The sequence below is a fragment of the Schistocerca cancellata genome, chromosome 2 (genome assembly GCF_023864275.1).
Source record: "Schistocerca cancellata isolate TAMUIC-IGC-003103 chromosome 2, iqSchCanc2.1, whole genome shotgun sequence".
Taxonomy (NCBI): domain Eukaryota; kingdom Metazoa; phylum Arthropoda; class Insecta; order Orthoptera; family Acrididae; genus Schistocerca; species Schistocerca cancellata.
This window is the reverse complement of record NC_064627.1, coordinates 665,362,120-665,387,139: the sequence shown is the minus strand read 5'-3', so window position 1 is coordinate 665,387,139 and position 25,020 is coordinate 665,362,120. Positions and strand designations below refer to the sequence as shown.

Sequence of the window (25,020 nt, the reverse complement as noted above, 5' to 3'; positions counted from 1 at the left end):
AATTATGAATGTTCTGGAATTTTTTGAACAAACCTCCTATAAAGTGTCTTAAAGAGTGACAAGGAACAAATCAAAATGCAGGCTTCTAAAATGATTTGGTTAGATAATTTATTATTTCAATTTCATTGCAGTGTGTGTAACACTTCTGGCAAGTGCCTTTGCTAGAAAAAGTATTCTTCATGTGATAAAGAACAGCATGTAACAGGGAGAATGTGTTTCACGAGCAAGCCAAGCCACTATCACAGGTGTCTAAATAATTTTCTGCGGCATTTTATTCCTCATAATATTTCACTTAATGAAAAAACTGTTACTGAAGCAATAATTTTCTTCACATGCCAGCTGAAGCACTTGTTGTCGTGAATGCTCCTGTCTTGACCACAGGTTTGTTCTGGTGAAAGAACACTTTCTTGTGTGTCAACCTGGGTCATTCTTCAGTTCTTTTATGTTTTAAATATTTCAGTCCTGCCTTTGTCCCAGTATTCTATCAGAATTACATTATATGGGCTCCAAAAAATCCATGATAATCACCTCTGGGAGGAGTGGGAAGGACTGTGGAAAGGATGTTCTTCATTTCAGGGTATGATGAAAGTTAGTCGAAGTCCTGGTGAATGATTTGGTTATGTTCTTCTGGAGTAGGAAGGTATTAAGTAATGCAGATGGGGGCGCATGAAGAATTAAGGACTTGTGAGGACACGAAGTAGGCAATCTGTTTGAAGGGCAATACCTGTCTGTGAGGGCCTCAGTAAGACCTTCAGCTCACTATGAAGGGGATTGTTTGATGTTGGATATGTCCTGTTCGTGAATGGCCAGACGGCATAAGACAGATTTTTTAGTGTGGAACAGAAGGCAATTATCAAGATTGAGGTAGCATTAACGGCTGGTGGGAGTCATGTAGCCATTATACAGAAGGAGATCCAGAAAGTTGGTACACTAAGCTGAACAACAGATGAAACAGAATAGAGAGAAGGTGTTAAGTATGTTGAGGAATGAAAATATCATGAGTGAACCTGCTTAGGATTTAGGAAGCTAGGAATGTTTCCTCCTTCTGGCACATCAAAAGGCTGACGCAGGAAGGTGTCCAGTGGGTGGCCATCCTGGCATGATCATGAGGTGGCTAGAAACGTTTCCTCTAGGTGGGCATAACCAGAGTTGAATATGAGAGAGCCATATCTCCATCATGATAGGCATACTTTTTATACTTGCTTATGAAGAGTTGAGTTTTAAATGTGCCAAATCTTTCACAGTTCTGTAAAATTCAGATTTTTGATTATGCATCTACCCTGAGTACTCCTATGAAAGATGTGTTCACATCATAAAATACTGACTAAAACACATTTTTAATGTGCCAATCACAGTGCAGGCCTCGTACAGGTTGGTCAAGACCAACAAACTACAACACACACTTTGACCTGGTGCTCTCTCACTAAGCTAAGGCAGAAAGGGTCTTCAGTAACACACATGTAGGTTAGTACAGTAAATCCACAAATGCAGAGCACTGTGCAGAAACTTGATGCTCATCAAATATAGTGACAAGGAGGCCCAAGCCCCAGCAACACACTTCTGTAATTGCACCATCGAAAAGTATAGACAAAATCTGAATTGAACACATTATAATAAATAAGATCAAATACTTTATTTAGAGTTAGGGAGCTTCCTTAAAGTATTGGAAATGTTCTTTGCATCTGTACCACCTAATGCTGGTAGAAATTCTGTCCATAAAAACAATCTAAAGCTCTAACAAGTGGATCCAGCATACTCATCTTTATCATTTGTGCCATGTGAGTCAGAGTTGTGCTAACTTGTATCAATCTGTGGAATATACATGAAGTATATAATACAATCTATTGGAAAAATATTTATCTTTTTTTCTGAATGTCAGGAAGATATTATATCAGCTTATCACTCTTTAATACTCGTCACAAAGGCATAATTTGGTTCATGCCAACACTGAAGTCACAGTGGGCATGTTCCTTATCTTCCAACAGTAAGTGCAGCGCAGCCTATCATTCATTAAAATTTTGTAATCAAGCTGCTCATTTTTTGTTGCTTTGTGCTATAGGTATATACACAACTATCTTTAACACTAGAATAGCAGAATATCTGACCTTTCTAAAATGATCGAGTCATTTTGACCCCAAAAAGTGCTTTCATATTTGACTTAAGCAAGTACTTTATTTTAGTGTGTGTTAATCCCTACCATTTTATGAGTTATAACAATAATTATTTAACACAATAATTAATATATTACTTACTTACCTCAACAACAAAATTTCTTGCCAATTTGTTGTTGCCTCTGCTAATAAGTTTCCTAAATTGTAGACTTCCATATATTAACTATTTGTAGAACCTTCTAGACATATTTAGTGCATGTGGCTTTGTTGCACTTATTACTCAAGTCACTGAAATCTACAAGATGCACTTAGCATAAGTGATCTGTCTTTTACAGGCACAGTTTCTGCACCATGGTTTTGTGACACTTTACACACCTTTTCAGAGGCTGATTTGGCACTTCTTTTGCCTTCTGGATACTTCTGATCCCATATCCTCTTCTCTTGTCTATTCTTATTGCTGTTTCTTTTTTTTTTTTTTTTTATGATCCACCATTTATTTCCACCATGTCCAAGAAGTTGTAGGAACCATGTATCGTCCACCTGCTACGTGCAGTATCCAGAACAAATTTTAGCTCTGCAGTGGAGTGTGCACTGACAAAAAACTTCCTGACACATAGTTTTAATCTGCCACGAGATTTTAACCTTTTTTAGGATATTTATGGGTCATTTGATCAACAACATATCTCTGACGTCGATCTGTTGTAGAATTTTAGAACATGTTTTTTGCTCGAATATCATGTCGTTTTTGGAAACTCAGAATCTACTATGTAGGAATCAACATGGATTCCGGAAACAGCGATCGTGTGAGACCCAACTCGCTTTATTTGTTCATGAGACCCAGAAAATATTAGATACAGGCTCCCAGGTAGATGCTATTTTTCTTGACTTCCGGAAGGCGTTCGATACAGTTCCGCACTGTCGCCTGATAAACAAAGTAAGAGCCTACGGAATATCAGACCAGCTGTGTGGCTGGATTGAAGAGTTTTTAGCAAACAGAACGCAACATGTTGTTATCAACGGAGAGACGTCTACAGACGTTAAAGTAACCTCTGGTGTGCCAAGGGGAGTGTTATGGGACCATTGCTTTTCACAATATATATAAATGACCTAGTAGATAGTGTCGGAAGTTCCATGCGGCTTTTTGCGGATGATGCTGTAGTATACAGAGAAGTTGCAGCATTAGAAAATTGTAGCGAAATGCAGGAAGATCTGCAGCGGATAGGCACTTGGTGCAGGGAGTGGCAACTGACCCTTAACATAGACAAATGTAATGTATTGCGAATACATAGAAAGAAGGATCCTTTATTGTATGATTATATGATAGCGAAACAAACACTGGTAGCAGTTACTTCTGTAAAATATCTGGGAGTATGCGTGCGGAACGATTTGAAGTGGAATGATCATATAAAATTAATTGTTGGTAAGGCGGGTACCAGGTTGAGATTCATTGGGAGAGTCCTTAGAAAATGAAGTCCATCAACAAAGGAGGTGGCTTACAAAACACTCGTTCGACCTATACTTGAGTATTGCTCATCAGTGTGGGATCCGTACCAGATCGGGTTGACGGAGGAGATAGAGAAGATTCAAAGAAGAGCGGCGCGTTTCGTCACAGGGTTATTTGGTAACCGTGATAGCGTTACGGAGATGTTTAACAAACTCAAGTGGCGGACTCTGCAAGAGAGGCGCTCTGCTTCGCGGTGTAGCTTGCTCGCCAGGTTTCGAGAGGGTGCGTTTCTGGATGAGGTATCTAATATATTGCTTCCCCCTACTTATACCTCCCGAGGAGATCACGAATGTAAAATTAGAGAGATTAGAGCGCGCACAGAGGCTTTCAGACAGTCGTTCTTCCCGCGAACCATACGCGACTGGAACAGGAAAGGGAGGTAATGACAGTGGCACGTAAAGTACCCTCCGCCACATACCGTTGGGTGGCTTGCGGAGTATAAATGTAGATGTAGATGTAGATGTAGAACATTCACCCCAAACTTATTTGCACTGTAGAATGTTAAAAGGTTTTCAGGTTTCTGCTTTCCTTCTTTGCTTACTGTTACTTCACCATGCAGTGTACTCAGACAAATTACAGTTTTATTCCTCTTTCGTTGGCATACAATCACTGTGCAATTTGTGTTGCAAGTCTGGCACAGGACTGTGGTGCAGTGTATTTCAATATTTAGCTTCTTTACCTCATCAGGGATTTCATAACGGGTCTTGTTCATTGTACCAAAATACGGAAGTTTTCTTTTCTTTGACCTTCTTAGCAAGTTGAAGAGATGTGATGAAGTTGTCTGTCATCACATTTCTTTGTTGATTTGCACATGGGTCCTTGAGACGCAGAACAATGCACTCTCCAAGTGACTGCATCCCTTTGTGTATGTCAAGATGTGGAAATGCAATATTTATATAGCTTGCTGCTACAATGGCAGCAATCCAGACTTTGAGAGTATATTTGTAAGGTTTGTTGGGCTTCAATTGTGTGAACCTGCACCTTGACTTGCTTGGTAATATTGCTTGCCTGTAGTTATATTTTCTCCAAGATGGTAAGAATAACTGTTCTCCACAAACTTTCCCAAATTTCAAATACAAGAGCAAATTTGTATCCCTGTTGGCAGGTGCTGAGCTCACATTCATTTTTCATAGAAACAGAGAAATCTGAGAAACTCCCAACACCTCTCCCTTGATGACAGTACGCCCTCAAGCATGCAACAAAAGATGATCCACAGAGATACCTTTTGAAAAAATGAAACCCCGAGATATATGACGGCCATCAATATTCCCAGTTCCTCAAGTGACACAGTCGGATCATTGTTTTTTAGTACTAACATTTGATTCTGTGTATTTCTTGATGAGATGTGCCCACTGCTTCATTAAAAATGACAGTTTTCTACTTGTTGGCAAAAGTAAACAGTGGAACCTCCTCTCTCCTTTAGAATGTTTACAGCTGATCTTCATTCAGAAACTGAACATTTTTTTATCTCCCACTCGGCTCCATTCCTAGTGACAGTCTTTGTAGACACATTGAATTGGGGCTGCTGTGATGGATGATGTGAGGATTGATATATATCATCTACATCTACATCTACATAGATACTCTGCAAGCAATTGTATGGTACATGGCAGAGGGTACCCTGTACCACTACTTGCCATTTACTTCTGTGTTTCATTCGCAAATAGAGTAAAGAAAAAGTGACTGTCTGTATGCCTCCGTATAAGCCCTAATTTCTCGTATCTAATCTTCATGGTCATATGTGCAATGTATGTTGGCAGCAGTAGAATCGTTCGGCAATCAGCTTCAAATGCTGGTTCTCTAAATTTTCTCAATACTGTTTTTTGAAAACAACATCACCTTCCCTAAAGTGATTACCATCTGAGTTCTCAAAGCATCTCTGTAACTCTTACATGTTGTTCAAACTTACCGGTAACAAATCTAGCAGCCTGCCTCTGAATTGTTTCAATTTCTTCCTTCAATCCTACCTCGCAAGGATCATAAACACTCGTGCAGTACTCAAGTATCCCTACCACATTTCTCACATACCCATTTCACCTCATATCACTTTGCAACATTATGCCCACACTTAAATGACTTGACGGTGTCGAGCAGGGCATTAGTAATACCGTATCCAAACATTGCCATTCATCTGCATTAACTTTTTACCACATTTAGGGCTAGCTGCCTTTCATCACACCAACTGGAAATTTTGTCTAATTCATCTTGCATTTGCCTACAGCCACTCAACTTCGACACCTTACTGTACGTCACAGCATCATCAGCGAACAACTGCCGATTGCTGCTCACCCTATCAGCCGAATCATTTATGTATATAGAGAACAACAACGGTCCTATCACACTTCCCTGAGGCAATCCTGACAGTACCCTTGTCTCCAATGAACACTTGCCATCAAGGACAATGCACTGTGTTCTATTATTTAAGATGTCTTCAAGCCACTCATGTATCTGTGAACTTATTCCATGTGCTTGCACCATCGTTAACAGCCTCCAGTAGGGCGCTATGTCAAATGCTTTCCAGAAATCTAGAAATATGGAATCTGCCTGATACTCTTCATCCACAGTTCTCAGTACAGCATATGATGAAAGGGCAAGCTGAGTTTCACATAAGCAATGCTGTCTAAAATCCTGATGATTTGTGCACATAAGCTTCTCAGTCTCATGAAAGTTTATTATATTCGCACTGAGAATCTGTTCAAGGATTCTGCAGTAGTCAGAAGGTAGAGGTATTGATCTGTAATTTTTTCAGATCCGTTCTTTTACCTTTCTTATACACTGAAGTCAGATGCTCTTTTTACTGTTTGCTTGGTACTTTGCACTGGATGAGAGATTCATGATAAATGCAAGCTAAGTAAGGGGCCAATGCCGTAGATTACTGTTTGCAAAATCGAACTGGGATTCGATCTGGACTTGGTGATTTACTAGCTTTCAAATCTTAAAGTTGTTTCTCTATGCCAGGTGTGTTTATTACTATGTCATCCATATGGGAGTCCATCCGATATGTCGCCCATACGGGAGTCCATCCGATGGCCAAATGACAATACAGTTCTCCTGTGTGAACGATTTCTTGAACATGAAATTTAAAACTTCAGCTTTCATTTTGCTGTCTTCCACTGCCACACCAAACAGATCAACAAGGGACTGAATGGAGGCCTTAGAACCACTTACCAATTTTACATACGACCAGAATTTTCTCAGGTTCTCTGCCAGATCTTTTGCATCTGAATCCACCTTCTCTAATCTCTCCACATTCACAATGTCTTCATCTTCACTTGTCTCTGGTACAAAATCTCCATCTTCAGCTGTGAAGAGAGTTTCCAATTCAACAGCGGAATTCTCTAAATGAAGTAACATTTCTTCACCAGAATCTGCACACTGATAGGGCATGTTTAAAAATGTCTTCCATGGACAAAGAATATTATCTGAATGACATGATGTAAACTGTAGCAGACTGGAATTTGTAAATACCAAAACACAATGAGCAGCAACAGCTGTGCATGATTACTGATTGTTGCCACTTCAGTGTTAGATTATTTCCATTTATTCAGAAGAGAAATTACAGAGTTGACAAACAGGCCCCTACTATCATTCTAAGCTATATAAAATGAAATGTCCAAGAAAATGTAAATAATTTGAAAATCCTTGGATATGACATTGAAGTAGAAGGTAGGACACAGGCTATTTTTACCCCTTTCACTGTTCTAATGTTAAAGAATCACTTGGCACTATTCATAGAATCTGCAGTTTTTAATATATGTAAACGAAACATTGCACAAAGTCAGTAAGATTTCAGAAAAGTTACTATTTCAGGTGAGTTATGGCGAGTCTAACAATAAAGTAAATATCAGGGATCTCTTGAGGCCATGCCCACATTGCCTCCAGCTGATATATGGGAATCAAATCTTAAAGTTGTTTCTCTATGCCAGGTGTGTTTATTACTATGTCATCCATCTGACAAACACTTCTATCAGGTTTTAATTTATCAGTTATGAAGGCCTGGGAGAAGCTTCAGGATAGCATAAAATAATGTTGTAGACATAATTTATATGACCTGAGGATGCACCTAAATTGGGGTGAAACTGGTCACCGTTTTAATAAAAAAATCTTCTACAGGCAAAGAGGTGTTTTTGTCTTCCTATTATAGAAACATACTACTACAACTGAGGACTTAAGTCTTTTTTGCTTACTTAAGAGTTTGGTGCTGAAGTTATCATCAGAATTCTCCACTTCTGAATCAACAATTATGCCACCAAACCGATCCTTCTTGCCTTTAAAAAGATTGCAAGTAACTGTAGATGAATCTGGAAGGCTCATTTTCCTTACTGTTGTTCCTGTCTTCTTACAATATTTTGTCTGAAGTTCCCTGCAAAAATAAACTGCCAATATATGAGGACTGGAAATAGAACAAAATAAATGTTTTCACTCATTATTTTAAATATTATGTTACCTCCAGGTGTTAAGTGTCTGATTGCACATGTGTAAGAAAATCAAAAGTAACTATGAAAAACTATTTTATTAAACACATTTTTGTGAATGTATTTAAAGAATTATTACTAAACCTATTAAGACAGATTAATGTGTGTGGGTGTATTACAATACTCTTTAAATCATAAAGTGAGATAGTTAATACATATAAGTACAGTATGTTGTCATTAGGTTTATGTAATAGGATCATACCATTTAACTACAGCATGAATAGAGTGCAGGCAGTATAACCACTAAAACCATGTGAATAGAAAACACTGTTGGTTGGCCAAAGTGAAAGAAGCTGAAATTCTCCAAAACTTATAAAGCGAGACAGTCATTAACATGACTGAAATACAGCTTAGCTATGACTATATGTATTCTGCAAAATCTTTATTAATATCAGACAGGAACACTGAAATATTCCTTTGTGGGGGGGGGGGGGGGGGGGGGGGGGTTAGAAGGAAAAAGGTTCTACTAGTTGGAAAGCAGAGTTCTTCTACAACTGATGTTAAATAAGTTACCTATCTGAGCATGAGACTGTAGTGTGATGATGTAAATCACCCCACTAACATTCACTTCAGGCCCCTCGACTAAGGGAGTGTGCACAATGAAACAGTATCTTTGGAAAGGGGAATAATTACTAAAGGTGTACCACAAGGACCTTAATGGGAGCTGCCAAGAAGGAGAAATAGTTCTTTTTGCTGATGATGAAAGTACTGTGATCAGTAAATTCAACACTTGAAAATGTAAATAAAAATTTATTGAGAATTAATAACTAGTTACCTATAAATGGACTGTCATTGAATTTAGATATAATACAATATATGCAATGCAGTAAGTAAATCTAATCTAATCTGATCTAGTGCTGCACAAAGCCAGACTATACCACACCTTTAGAAATAATGCATGGCAGAAAATGAATACTAGTAAATAGAACATAATATTCTAAATTCTTACTGTCTCAATCATAAAGAATTTTGTTTTGTGGAATACATACTTCAGCATATGTCTGGTTTAGTTCTTATTTAAGAAGCAGAATGCAGGACATATGAATAATACAAAGGGGGACGTCATAAAATCTTCCCGGGGAGAAATTACAATGGAAGTCCCACAGTGTGCAATCATTGGCATACTACTGTTCTTGCTTTCTGTTAATTATCTGTGACTTTATTTGAATCAGGAGGCAGAATTAGTCCTGTTTGCAGATGATACAAGCATTGTTATGAAGCCAAGTAAAGAAAAATTAACAGAGAAAATAGTAAATTACTTTTTTGTGGAAGTTGCTGAATGGTTTAGCTTTAAACTCCAAAAAACACAGCTCACACAGTTTGTGCTGTCAAAAATATTCCTCCTGCTAGTAACCTAGTATACCAACAATATATAAAAAACTCAGCAGAAAGTTTTAATTTCTTAGGTGTCTATACTGATGAAAACTTAAACTGGAAGAATCATATACTACATGTGCTAAAACATTTAGATTTGGCTACTTTTGCCATAAGAATAGTTGTCAGTTTTGGGGATATAGAAGTCAGCAGGTTTACATATTTTGCATATTTTCATCCAGTGATGTCTTGCAGATAACTGCTCACTTAGGCAAAAAGTATTTATTGCGTAAAACAAAGTAATTACAATTATATGTGGGATTCACATACATACATATTATAGATATCTCTTTAAGCAACAGGGAATATTAACTACAGCCTCATGTAAAACAAAAATGCAGAAAAATTGTGGCTATTAGTGCAAATTATCAACATTAGTTGAAGATTAAATACGTGAAAATTGGTGGTCTAAAGGCTGAGGTTACTTTACTAAATAAAAGGTGAAGAAAACTGATCAACAGTGCCTGCAAAATAACTGAAGATCTAAATCAAAAAACCAAGGAAAGCTTTCCAGCCATTATTATACAAAATAGGCATCAGATTCTTGACGAAGCAGTGGAAGTTGCAGTGTTTAACTCTGTGCAAACTAAAAACAACTGTTCAAACTATAAAAAAATTACAGTGATAAGTACGTAAGACACAATTCCTAACCTCATGTGCTACCTTAGCAAGTGACCAGAAGGTACAAATGGTGTAGCTAAAAATCAGTCAAATAGTGGCATCAGACACCTGAAAGTGACACTCAGTAAGTTGTTTGGAACTAAAGTAATTGTTGTTAACATTCCACAGAGATGTGATCGAATAGAACAATCTCTTGTGATCTTGGAAGTGCATAAAACAAAATAGGTTTAAACAATTTGTAATAAATTTTACAATTTGTCCCTGGTACATGTCACCAATATAGGCAGGGAAGTGTACACAGCTCATGGTATGCACATGGATAGAAGAGTTAAAAGATTGACAGTAGATTAATTATCAAAGAAATTACACAAAACTTTACACAAAATCGTGTAAATAAATGCATGGCCCAAGCCACCCATGGCCCATCTGGCACATAAACAGCAACAACTGGCAAGCCAAGGAAACTTGTAAAGCCTACATGACAGCTTGGTAGCCCTAAATCATCCTATACAGTCCAGCAGGAGATACTCAGCCTTAACACAGCAAGACCACAATGATCTGTCCTTCAGTAATCCAAAGACCCGATCATCCGGCACGTGTTGGAAATTATCAAGTACTTTTAACTTGGTGCTGTTGGCAGTACAGTTGGCCGCCTTCAAGAAACACTGGAACCATTTAGTACAGCACCTCACTGAACGATTTTTCTCATCAAGATGAGCCAGCTGCATTGTTAGTTTTGTAGTACTGTCAACAATTCTTTGTTCACTAGACAATAATGCGCAGTACTTATATTTGCAGCTGTGTTGTGCAATTTTATTTAGTATTTGTTCAACAAAGTCACTGAGCAAACAGTTCATACACACAGTGAATATGTTCTCCACGCAGTACTAAAATGGCAAAATGCAAATATGTGATGTTGATAATCCATTACGAAAGAAATTGAATGAAATTTTACACAAACACCGTGTTAATAAATGGACTGCCATGGAATGGCACAACCTGCCCAAACAGGATCTGGCACTTAAACAGCCACAACTGGCAAGCCAGCGAAAGTCGTAAAGCTTGCAGGGCAGCATGGTTTCCCTAAATTATCCTATATGGTCCGACAGGAGATACTCAGCCTTAATACAGTAAGACCACAATGATCCATTCCTCGCTAACACAACAGACCTGATAGTCTGGCACACATAAGAAATTTTCACGTATTTTTAACTCAGTGCTGTTGTCAGTACAGTTGGACGCCTTCAAAAAACATCGGGAACCATTCGGTACAGTGCCTGGTCAGTAATAATTGCCTGCCACATTGAATGATTTTTCTCTGCAATATAAGCCAGCTGGATTGTTAGTATTGTGCTAGTAACAACAATTCTTCATTCACTAGACAATAATGTACAGGTATTTATATTTGCATTTGTGTTGTGCAGTTTTATTTAGTACTTGTTTAACAAAGTCACTATGCAAACAGTTTGTATGCACAGTGAATATGTTTTCCAAGCAGAGTAAAAGTGCACCTAAAACAACACAGATATGTGACATTGACAATCTACTAAAAACTGGACTACATACGAACACCGGAAAAAGGTGAGAATCAAAACAATATTATGAATGAATTTAATATCTCATCTTCAACCATACATGATATTTAAAAAAAAAAAAAAAAAAACAGCTTCAAAAATGTGTGTCACAATCGGCAAACACTAAAGAGAAACCTAAGTTGGAAACTCTAGATGAAGTTTTGTGTAAATGGTTCAGTGCAAAGAGAACAGAGGGAGGGGGGGGGGGGGGGGGGGGGGAAGCCAATAACTGGGTCTACGTTAATTAAAAAGGCTAAATTTTTTCACAGGGAGTTAGATCTGTTCACATATGATGTTCTTTCATTCTCAAAGGTGTGGCTTCAAAATTCATCATGGCATCTGTAAACTAGACATTTCTGGTGAAATTGAATCTGCTGATGGGCTGCTGCTAATGCGTACAAAACAACATTTCAAAATCTTCTTGATGAGCATAAGATGTTCCCGCACAAAATTTACAACACTGATGAGACTGGCATGTTGTGGCAGTGTTTGCCAATTCAATCTTGGCAGGAACTGAGGAGTCCAGTGCAAAGGGTTTTAAAAGAATACAGACAGAATGATCATCTTAGCAAGTGAAAATGCTTCAAGTGATCATAAACTGCCTTTGTTTGTGACTGGGAAATATCAGAAGCCAAAACCCTCTAAAAATGTTACACATATGCAGGCTATTTATTGTGCATGGGCTAGTGCATGGATGAAAGCTGAGTTGTTCAAAGACTTGTTATTTGACCATTTTGTTCCAGTTGTGAAAGAAAATATAAAAAAGGGGCTACCAGCAAATTCTAAGGTGGTTCTCCATTCCTGAACAACTGCCAAGCTCACCCCTTCGAATCAGAGCTTGTGTCAGGTAATATTTTTGCCAAATTTCTTCCAGCCAATGTTCTGCCACTAATCAAACCCACCGGCAAAGGGGTCATGCAAAATTTAAAGTGATATTATAGAGGAATGGTTGTGTAAAAGTTGCAAAACTGAGATTGCAGTGTCAAAGAGTTCCAGCACAATTTTAACATTACAGACACTATTTTCATGGCTGCAGTTGCTTGGATCTCTGTGAAAAATACAACATCGCACTGAGATCGGAGAAAACTGTGGTCTAAACCTGCCAAAGAAGCTGAGATGGAAAGCGACGTAAATGATGATGATTTAACAACTGTTCACTCTGAAATTGTACGAATGATAAATTCTGCTTCTGTTAATGAACCAAGTGTGTTATCAGCAGAAAAAGTTGACAAGACATGGACAAAAATGAAGCTATCAAAGAAGAAATGACCGACAATGTAATATTACTGTTGTGACTCGCCGATTATTCAAAGTGCCGCCGCGCAATTACGCACGTCCTCTACGTGCGGCGCTGTCTGCCAGCCAGGCAGCAGCTGCGCCACCTAAGCGGCCAGCCGAGCAGCGGCCGCTAGACTGAGACTCAGTGTTTAATCGAATGCCGACTTGTACACAGGTCAACTTACTCAGTGACTTATATGTGTTGTTGTGTTGTCCGAAATATGTGTTAAATTTGAAGATATAAAAATTGGCGACGAGGATGGGATCTTTCCTTTTCACCGTTGACTCACAGGGTTCCATGGCTACTGTCGAGCAGCTCTTGCAAAATCTCCTTGAACAGCAAACGCTTCTAACAGCGGCGATTCGCGATTTCGTCGCGGCGTCCAATGCGGGGCGTTTCTCGTCGTTGGCTGTACCTCCTTTTCCACCTTACGACGAGACGGCGGAAGACTGGTCTGATTATGAAAAATGTCTTCGACAGCACTTCTTGGCATTTCATGTCACGGACGAACAACCATGTAAGTCTCTGTTCCTTTCCTGGATTTCACCTCAAATGTATCGGTTGTTGTCGCAATTGGCTCCTTTGAAGGATCCTGCGTCTTTGTCCATTGTTGAAATGTGCTCACTTCTGTCTGTCTATTTTCAAAAGCAAACGCATGTGGTAGCCTCTCGTGTTGCCTTTTATCGTTGTCAAAAACAACCAAATCAGTCCTATCGCGCTTGGGCTGCTGAACTTCACGGCCTCAGTCGAAAGTGTCAATTTGTTACTGATGTTCACAAAGAATCCTATGCCGATTCCATGGTACGGGATGCTATTATCCGGTCGGCGCCCGACAAAGAAGTTCGGCAACGTGCCCTTCAGTTGGCGAATCCGACTCTAGATGAAGTTCTCTCCATTGCGCAGTCTTTTGAAATTTCTCGCGCCGCTGGGGCGCAAATAGAAGCGTGGGGTGACGTCGGGGACATACAACCTCTGTGCACTGTTGACGACGCGTGCGGCGCGTCCCCGCCGGCCGACGTGGCCGCAGTGCGCTCCCACGCGCAGCCTCATCCTAGCCGTAAACAACCCACTAAGAAACTGCAGCAAAATCCCCGGCAACTTCCTTCATGTCCGCGGTGTTTTACGAAACATTCACGCGAGGATTGTCCCCAACGTTGGGCTGTTTACTTGTCCCGTTTCAATTATGAGATTCATTTCCGGCCAACGGCTCAACATGCGAATGCTGATGCTTTGTCTCGCCTTCCCATGGGTCCTGATCAGGCATTCGATAGGGACGAACTTTTGTGTTTCCACCTGGATGTTGCCGAGCAACGGGTTGTGGACGGGTTCCCCATCACTGGGGACAGGCTGGCGGCTGCTACGGGTTCTGACCCTACCCTCTCCCGGGTTTTACGCTGTATTCAGAAGGGTTGGCCAGATCACCCGTCCGCTAAGACTTCTGATCCGTTGCGGAACTACTACACTTTGCGCTACCGCCTCACGGCTAGGGATGGTGTTATCCTCCTCTCCACTGACAATGCTTCGCCGCGTGTTGTGGTACCTGCGTCTTTGCGTGCTTCGGTCTTGCGCCTCCTTCACCAGGGGCACTGGGGTGTGTCTCGCACAAAATCTCTGGCACGCCGTCATGTGTACTGGCCTGGCATCGACTCTGACATCGCACACATGGTCGCTGCCTGCGGCCCTTTTGCGTCACAGGCCGCTGCCCCGAAGTCATCTTTGTCACCGTGGCCTTCGCCTGAGAAGCCCTGGGAGCTCATTCATGCTGACTTTGCAGGACCCTTTATAGGTACTTATTGGCTCCTCGTAATTGACGCCTATTCTAACTTTCCTTTCATTGTCCGTTGCACGTCACCTACCACCGCGGCAACCACCAGTGCTCTCGCCCGCATTTTTTCTTTGGAAGGCCTCCCCTCTACTCTTGTTACTGATAATGGTCCGCAATTTGCCTCTTCCGACTTTGCGGATTTTTGTGCTCATCACGGTGTTACGCATGTCACGGCCCCACCGTTCCATCCACAATCCAACGGTGAGGCTGAACGACTGGTCTGCACATTTAAGGCTCAGATGCGGAAACTTCTGACTTCTTCTGCTGCTGATGACGCGCTTCTCCAGTTCCTGGCGTCTTACCGTTTCACCCCCATGGGCGATCACAGCCCGGCTGAGCTCTTACATGTCCGACAGCCCCGCACGCTGCTTCATCTTCTGCGGCCTCCCACCTCACGGCCGCAGGTGCCTTCACTTGGCCGGTTCACCGCCGACGACCTCGTCTGGGTACGGGGATATGGCTGGCGGCCAAAATGGAGCCCGGGCCGCATCTTACGACACCGTGGCAGACGCCTGTATGAAATCCAGACGGACACGGGTGTTGCAGTGCGTCATTCGGACCAGCTTCGGCCTCGGGTGCCAGCAACGCCTGTTCCGAATGCCGCCACACCACCTTTGGCTCTACCTGATGCTCGGGATCTTGGCATCTCTCAATACTCACAACGCAGCCCTCTCACCGTCATCGCGATGCCAGCACCAGAACGGACGCCACCAGGAGACGTGCCCATGCAGGAACCGGAGGACCGTCCTCTGTCAGAGTACATCTACTCGCCTCCTCCTCCAACAGATGCCGACACATCGCCCATGTCTCCTGTCATATCAACTGGACTTGCCGCAACGGGCAGATTGGTGCAGGGGGCCCCAGCAGATTCAACCCCTACGTCTCCTGTCATCTCGACCCGTTATCATCGGGGACACTTCCGTCCGTACGGGAAGCCTCCTCCTCGAGACTTTGCGGCGAGTCAAACAACGCCTATGGACGTTAGCCATCTCCAGGACACCTCCATCAAGACCAGAGCAACAATTTCAAAGGGGGGAAAAGTGTTGTGACTCGCCGATTATTCAAAGTGCCACCGCGCAATTACGCACGTCCTCTACGTGCGGCGCTGTCTACCAGCCAGGCAGCAGCTGCGCCACCTAAGCGGCCAGCCGAGCAGCGGCCGCTAGACTGAGACTCAGTGTTTAATCGAATGCCGACTTGTACACAGGTCAACTTACTCAGTGACTTATATGTGTTGTTGTGTTGTCCGAAATATGTGTTAAATTTGAAGATATAAAAATTACAAAGCACTTTCAACCCACAAGAGGCAATAGAAACTGGCAGTGACAAAGAAGAAGGAATGTCTCCAACTTGCATCTCTTGGGTTTGGTTACTGAGACCTTAAACACTTTTGTGAAATTCGCTAAGTATAGCAAACAATACAACGCTTCTAAATTTCTGAATCTGCATATCATACAAAATAATTTTTGTCAAAAAAGAGATAAATCCAAGAAACAAGTTACCATTTCTGCAATGTTCCAGAGGGCTCAGAAGGAAATTTCAGCTAAACCATCAATTGTAGTTACCATACAGACATATTCTTTATCCTCAAAAATGTCAGATATCTGTGCTGCTCCTAAAGACAATTAAAGTATGCCAAATTCTTGGTATTAGTTTTTATTTTATTAATTAGCTTGTTCTTGATCTTTTCAAATTGATTTAATACAGCATGCAGTATTCGAGCTGTAATTAAGTTTTGTTTTTACAGAGAAATAACACATACTTTTATTTTTTTACAGTGTTATCTCTCCTGTTGTGTTTAATAAATACAGTTGCTTGTATTTGTACATTAAAAATGTAGGTTTTTGCTTATATCCCTTTTTAAACCAGTTTTCTTAAACCTAACCTTGCTCAGGGATCTGTGAATGACAGATTATGAAATATGCTGGATTATCAAGGTCCTACTGATCATTACGGCAGAATTTTTGCAGTCTTAAAAACAAACAATCTGGTAGAATGGCACTTCCAATCAGTGTTCAGCAAACCAAACTACTCTATGTAAGTTAACAATAATACTGTCTAGACATGCATCAAATGAATAGGACACTTATTCATTTTTAAGGGTTTAAGGATCTTCATATATTAAGAAACGTTCTGGACTCTTGTTGCTTTGAATCTTCCATTTCAGTATTAAAACCCCCAGAGATAACAAGTTTCATTTTAAACTTTAAAAAGTCACTTAGCTACTAACTACAACTGTTCAAAAAAATACATTTATATCCCCATTTGGAGACCTATATAGGCTAATGATTATCATATTTTCTTCTATCAGTCTTATACTACTAATGTCAGAATTTATTTCTGAACAATATAGTGTCGTGTCTAATTTTGAAACTTTTAGATCATGCTTGACTTTAATTTCAGCACTGCCATTTTTCTGTGTTTCCTACACATTATGTCAGCTACAACATATTCTTGAGGAACAAAAGTGTCAACTTGATTTTCTGTTAGCCATTGTTCTGACACACATATCACATCTACATCCTTAATGCTACAAAAACATTCCAGTTCTAATAGTTTATTTTTCATACAGTACATATTAAATTGCAGGAACATAAATATTTTATAACTATTCTCTTTCTCAAGCGAGCACTCATGTGGCATATCTGTATTACACACACTAATTGTCTAAGTTGGAGCTATTGGAATGTTTACTTCTGCTAAAAAAAAAAGCATTTCCAGCATCACTCTTCGTCTTGATAAAAATCACTACTGTTTCGTCACATTGTAAGCTTAATTCTAGACACACTTCACTTTCATCTTTCAAAGGTATAATTTGCTTAACACCTTGCTGCATGTTTGATTTCATATGAACTATATGTGAGATCTTACAACTAAAATAATGCCTTTCCCAGTCTGTTGATGCGGAAACCACATGCTATATGAAATATTTTCCATATTATGCTTTTATCAATGTATGTTGGATAAAATATTCTTGGTTTTTAAGCTGCCCCAATTTGAATAAAATACTCAAGCTCTTGATGGTTAATGGTTCAAATGGCTCTGAGCATTATGGGACTTAACTGCTGAGGTCATCAGTCCCCTAGAACTTAGAAGTACTTAAACCTAACTAACCTAAGGACATCACACACATCCATGCCCAAGGCAGGATTCGAACCTGCAACTGTAGCGGTCGCGCAGTTCCAGACTGTAGCGCCTAGAACTGCTCAGCCACTCTGGCCGGCTCTTGATGGTTATCTCCACCATTGTTGTCATGAGTGAAAATGCCTAACTACCAGGGCTGGTACTGTTCTCCACTTAAGGATACAGGGTACTTTTCCAGCTCAATATTACGTAAAAATCAACACCTATCTTTCAGGCGCTGTTTATAATGTATATGTTTTACAGTTTTTTTTGTTGATATCAGGTAATGCAGCACACTTTCTAAACAAATTAGAAGTATTTTTGATATTTTTGAACCTGATTAGAGTGATTTGATAAATTACAATGAAATTGATGCAATTTTTTTCCAAAATGCTTCCTTAAATTGAGGTACCATTTAACCTAATGTTATACATTTGAAGGAGACCAAACTTTTACAAGATATGCATGACATGATAGCTGAGGTACTAGACCTATTTAATTCCACCTATTATGTACATTACAATGATAAAAAATATCATGTCTTACATTTTAATTTTTATAATTTTTTCCTAATAAAAATGTTATTTACTCTATAATTTAGTTTATTCTGCAATAAAGCTTAGCTCTATGAGTCCAATTAAACTGTGCCTCAGAATATTCCTGAAGCATAGTTTTCTTTCTGCAGCATTTCTTCATCTTCAAGCTTCCTCTTGGCATTCCTTTTATCCTTTTAGCATTTCTTGCTTCTTTGGTAACTTGAAGAGTGAATCTTTCAGCGTCATGCATCCGTTGTCTGTCATACACAAGCAATTGATCTTCCATATTAGAGCCATATTTTATGCCTAATTTCTCAGGACTTCCAACCTTCCTATCACTCCATCATTGAAACATATCACTGCATCTAGTACACCAACTTTATTGCAGGATCTACACAGAACAATTAATTTGGTGCAAAAACCTTCCTGCTACTATGTTGTTCAGTTATTTCCAGACAGCCTACATCGTCACATTGTTTACATTTTGCCACTCCCTTTATCAAATAAGATAAGATGCCCACATCAGCAACAACAAATCCACTACAAAAAGTGTTATTGTTAACACAAAAATTCGAATCACCAGGAGGTGTGCCATTTGGGTGTTTCTTCCCTGAAGAATCGATACATAGGTTACTTTCAACAGTGTGGCTTGCTTTGTTTGTGAACAGGAATTCCCTTTTATTGAGTTTCTTGATGTGTGGCATAGTTTGTATTTATTGCACACTAAAGGATAAGCACTTCCACAAATATATGTAGCACTTGGACAACAAACATTCAGTAACACATGAACAAACTGCTTCAGCAAAACAAAAGTAAATGCTAGCTAAGATAATCATTTACAGACACTAGAAACCTGCACTGTTACCAACATATACACTGTATCATGCATATAATTGCTGGAAACAGAAAGTTCACAGTTATTTTCAAAATAATACTGGTTTCTGTAACAGAAATAAAGGGGCGAGGGCAAACATGATCGTAACTTTAAAATTTGTTATATATATGTCATTTTTCATTTGAAACCCTATAACGTATATGTCAATGCAATCAGGAAATACTATAGAATTTAATAAATTCATAAAAAATTGATTTTTCCATCATTTATAAGTACCTTGTATCCTTAATATGGGCATGATTGCAGCATCTAACACCAATCAGAGAGGGCCATAATGACGCCTGCATGGAAGGCGAGATGGGTAACTCTTAGCAGCTCTGACCCACCGTGGGGCAGATTAATGTCAAGTGGCACAAAGGGCCAGCACACCATGTGAAACTGCTGCTCCCACCTACCTAGAAGTGTCAATCACCCGTCTTTGCTTTCTTTTGACACCCAATGCTGCGCCCATGCCTACTAAATGTGTATTAGAGTGTACCTCTGGTCTCTCTTAAAATTGCTGCTGTTTATTCTAATCTCAGCTGCCTCCTTTGCAATGGAATCCCAATATGTTGATAAATGTGCCAAGACTCTCATCTTTTCAAACTATATTTTGCATCTATTTAGCAGGCAACGGTCAGCTATGACTGACTTGTCAAGCTCCCTTTGTTTCATATGCCACTTGTGCTCAGTACAACACTTTGAAACTGTGCAAATAGATTAACCCACATAGCTGCTTTCACATTTTCAAGGGATGTCATACACACTAGGTGCACAAAGAGCGATGTTGTCTTAAACAGGTTACAGCATATCTCATGTTTTGGAGACGAGTTGGAACACTGATCTCAGTCCATGTCTCTGTAGTATATGTCATAACTTGCTGCTCGTTAGTCCACAGTATGGCTGGAAACAGCTGGCTTTGCCTCTTCTCTTGATTCACAAGCGGTCCTTCATCACTGGCACCTGAAAGTATTTTTATTGTATCCCTTCCTGTAACCATTCTCTCTCAACATACATCTCAAATCCTGCATTTAGACTGTAGGTGATTGTCATTAGAAATAATCTTTGGACTGTGTACTAATGTGTTCCAGGCTGCTTTCTTGTGTACCAGATGGTGAAAAGCCAAAAGACTCCGAGGACATAAATGTATGTTACATTTTTTAAATTCCCTGCACACACTTTGCACAGATTATTCGTTTTTTCTATTTCCTTATTCAGATGGGACTAATTACATAGTTTGTGATGATGGGACATAGAAAAAATGATCACATTCGTATTTCTGAGTATGTGCAGTCTTTGTTTATGGGAAATCATGAAATCTTTCGCACTGTTCTTTGCTACGCTGTTTGTCCCCACAAGACAGACAGAAAAGTCACTACTGTTTAGCCCTGAAATTTTACCATGACTGAGTACAACTGCTGCCTTGAAATTTGTGCCTGGTTTTACCATGCTGTTGATCTCATGTCTAGGTACACTTTGTAGTTCAGAGGCTATCCCTTGCCCTTGGGTATCAGCACAAATGTCAATTTTACACATACCTGTTGTGTGAAGATCACTGTTATGTGGTCTATAATCACTACAGGTACATGTTATATGTTATTCACAAGTTATATGTCATTATTTTTATCAACAAGGGATGGTGATACATGGGAAAACTTCTAAAAGCTGGTAAATGAATACTGTTCACATTCATGTTATGTTGGTTATTTTATCACGGTGAAATTCTTCTCTTTCATCTTGTTTGAACTCAAGCCAACAGCTGTTATGTTGGTTATTTTATCATGGTGAAATTCTTCTCTTTCATCTTGTTTGAACTCAAGCCAACCTAATTATTAATACTACCTAATTATTAATACTACAGAAAAAAGTTATCAGAATTATTTGTGGTGCCAAACCTCGAGATTCATGTCGGAATCTGTTCCCAAAATTAGGTGTGCTTACCATTATAGGTGTATACATATTGAAAGTTATATTGCTTGTGAAAACAATAAATCCAAATTTCAACTGTGACCTGCACCAGTATGATACAAGGCAAAAGTTCTGATACCATGTAAATAGCCACAGAACAGCTTTATATGAAAAAAATGCACTTCATGCTGGGCTGAAGCTAGCCAATGCCCTACCAAAAAGTCTCACAGCCCTTCCTACTAACAAATTAAAAGATCAGCTAAAAAGAATTCTAATTGAAAACCCTTTTTATTCCCTAGACGAGTATTATATCCGTATGAAAAGTGCTTCATAAGTATGTCAAGCTCATAGTTTTAAGTAACCTACAACTAATATAATGTTGATAAAAACAATATTTTTAATATCGTGATTGTATACTACCAAATGTAAAATCCATCAAAATGTAAAATTTATTAATACAAACAAATCTTTAGTTTGTAATTTATAAACTGACGTATTCAGAAGAATTATCTGTATGATGTCCTGAAACTGTATTATTTCTAGGGATTGTATTTGATTATTCGATGTTGAATAAATATTATTATTATTATTATTATTATTATTATCTTTGATCTAGCGACATGGTTCCACACTGTTCACAGTTTATGTTGATTATGACAGAAATTAGAAGTCATCTCTTACAAATCATCTTAAAATTATAAGCTCTGCAACTTTTGAATTACGGATAATATCAGATTTTGGGTTATAGACTGGCAAAAAGTTGACTTTTGCTACTTTCATTCTTCAATGTCTTACAGCATCCTATTCTGGAGTAAATCATCATTAGGGAGAAAAGTATTTGTTGCAAAGAAGCATGTAACAAGGATAATATGTGTTTGCATTTTAATAACTCATGTAGATAGCTCTTAAAACAGTTGTGTGTACTGGCCAACAGCCCCACAGTACATTTACTTCCTTATGCTCTTTGTTGCTAACAATCATAGTTTGAAAACAACAGTAACATTTGCAAATATAATACTAGAAGGAGAAACGATTTACACTATCCATCACTCAGCCTTAGTGCAGCACAGACAGGAATTACGTATTCACCCAAAAAACTCTTTGACCACTTATCCAGTGATATAAGGAATTTAACAGATAATGAAATTAACTTCAGACACAATGTGAAATCATATCTGCTTCAAAGCTCTTTCTACCCATACAAGTATTACTGAATATCCAGTACATAAATCACTGTATGTATTTAAAAAATACAGTGCATAACTTTAAAAGATCATATACATGGTCAGTGTGTTGCCATAGTTTCCACTGAGAAAGTATTGTGAAAAAAGTTTACTGTAATTATTATGAAACTGACTCATTCCACATCATAGTGATAAGTCACAATTGTGATCTATGGGCCTTCAGTCTGGCTAACGTGATTGAGTTGGTAATATGCTACAGGTACCCTGGATCTTTCTTTCAAATGCAGAAAAGGTTAAGTGATGTAGGAAAAGATATTTTTGTATTAAAAATGTGAGTGACTCAGATGATCTGGGGGATGCAAAGGCAGTATGTGTGTTCGATCGAATGTCATTTTCAATCTTAAGATGATAATGTAGTTGAACTGTCTGTAGCCTTTCTGATTATTTGACACTACCCACTAACCATCATTAATGAGGTAGATTTCAAACACTGAAAGTATTATGTCCAAATCTATCTTCATATAAAGAAAGAAAATAGCACTCAACCAAGTACACCTACTGTCTTGGCATCTAGTCAACTAGGAAACAAAGACTGTTGCACTCTGGGTTCAAAAGAGAAAGTGCAAATGATGACAGCCAAAAGTCAGCAGAGATTCGTGCATTTGTAAAAATATCGATGTGTGAAGCATGCAGCTAGTAGCAACATCATATGTTAGCAGAAGGCCTTTCAATACCAGAGAAGGAAAGTTGCTACTCACCATATAGCGCAGATGCTGAGTCGCAGTCACTGTCAGTGTAGTTTCAGCTCTCTGAGACTGCAGACGTGTGTGCAAGTTGCGCGCGCGCGTGTGTGTGTGTGTGTGTGTGTGTGTGTGTGTGTGTGTGTGTGTGTGTGTGTGTGTGTGTATGTGTACTACTGACAAAGGCCTTAATGGCCGAAAGCTATGATTGTGTGAATCTTTTTATTGTACCTATCGCATCGTGACTCAGCATCTCCGCTATATAGTGAGTAGCAACTTTCCTTCTCTGGTATTGTTACATTCCAAAAGGTCTTTCAGAAACATAAGAAAATTTTGGTCACATGCAAAATCAGTAAGCAAGTTGAAGATTCCAATCCAGACACTCGTTGATTACTCTGGTGTGATAATGAATGATAGCAACAGGAAAACTGATGTTTTAAGTTTAACTTTCAAGAGGTCATTTACACAGGAGGATCATTAGAACGTACTGTTGTTTGACCATCGCAGACTCCCACTTGGAGGATATAGGAATTAGTCGTTCCTGGCGTTGTGAAACAACTAAAAAGAGTTGAAAACAAATGAGTTACACGGTCCAGATGGAATCTCAATTTGGTTTTACAAAGTGAGGAGCCAATGCCGTAGAGTACAAAGAGTGATCTATGGCACTGGCCCCTCACTTTGTTTGCATTTATTGCCAATCTCTCACCCAGTGCAAAGTCCGGAGCAGCCGGAAAGTGCGGAGGCAACTCCTGCATATAAGAAGGGTTAAAAGGACAGGCATGCAAAATAGTAGACCAGTATTAATATCAGTCCACTGCAAAATTCTTGAACATATTCTCAGTTAGGATATAATGAAGTTCCCTGAGATGGAAAAGCTTCTGTCCATGAATCACGATGGTTTTAGAAAGCATTGTTTGTGCTCTTCTCTTAAATGACAGCCTGTGAACCATGGATGTAGGGCAACAGACAGAGTCCTTATTCTTATATTTCCAAAAAGTGTTTCATGTGGTGTCCCACTGCAAACTGTTAATGGAGGTACGAGGATATGGAATAGGTTCCCAGATATGTGAGTGGCTTCAAGAGTTCTTAAGTAATAGGACTTAGTACATTGTCCTTCATAGTGAGTGTTCATCAGAGACAAAAGTATTGTCAAGAGTGCCCCAGGGAAGTGTGATGGGGCTGCTCTTATTCTCTATATACATAAATGATCTGATGGACAGGGTGAGCAGCAATTTACAGCTGTTTACTGATGATGCTGTGGCATACAGGAAGGTGTCATCGCTGAATGACTGTAGGAGGATACAAGATGACTTAAACAAAATTTCTAGTTGGTGTGATGAATGGCAGATAGCTCTAAATGTAGAAAAATGTAAGTTAATTCATATGACTAGGAAAAACAATCTTGTAGTGTTTGAAAACAGCATAAGTAGTGTGCTACTTGACACAGTCAGGTAAATTAAATTTCTGTTTAAAAGTGCAAAGTGATATGAAATGGAACAAGCATGTAATGAGTGTAGTTGGGAAGGTGAATGGTCCATTTCTGTTTATTGGGAGAATTTTAGGAAAGTGTGTAAAGTAGACCACATACATAACTCTAGTGCACCCCACACTTGAGGGGTAGTACTAGAGTGTTTTGGATCCCAACCATGTTGGATTAAAGAAAGACTTCAAAGCAATTCATAGGTGTGCTACTAGATTTGTCACTGGGAGGTTCAGTCAATTTACAAGTATTATGGAGATGCTTCATGAAATCAAATGGAAATCACTGGACAGAAGATGGCATTCTTTTCATTAAACACTACTGAGAAAATTAAAAGCAGCAGCATTTGAAGCTGACTCCAGAATGATTCTACCGGTTCCACAGACCATAAAGATAAGGGAAATTAGGGCTT

General features: G+C 39.3%; 1 protein-coding gene across 1 annotated transcript in view; it reads right to left on the bottom strand.

The window, feature by feature from the left end:
- LOC126162367 (uncharacterized) overlaps positions 1 to 25,020 on the bottom strand; it is a 98,824-nt gene that overhangs the window by 60,146 nt on the left and 13,658 nt on the right. Inside the window, 1 exon segment of the mRNA XM_049918821.1 lies at positions 7,803 to 7,991. Within this exon segment, the coding sequence (XP_049774778.1) occupies positions 7,803 to 7,991 (189 nt within the window).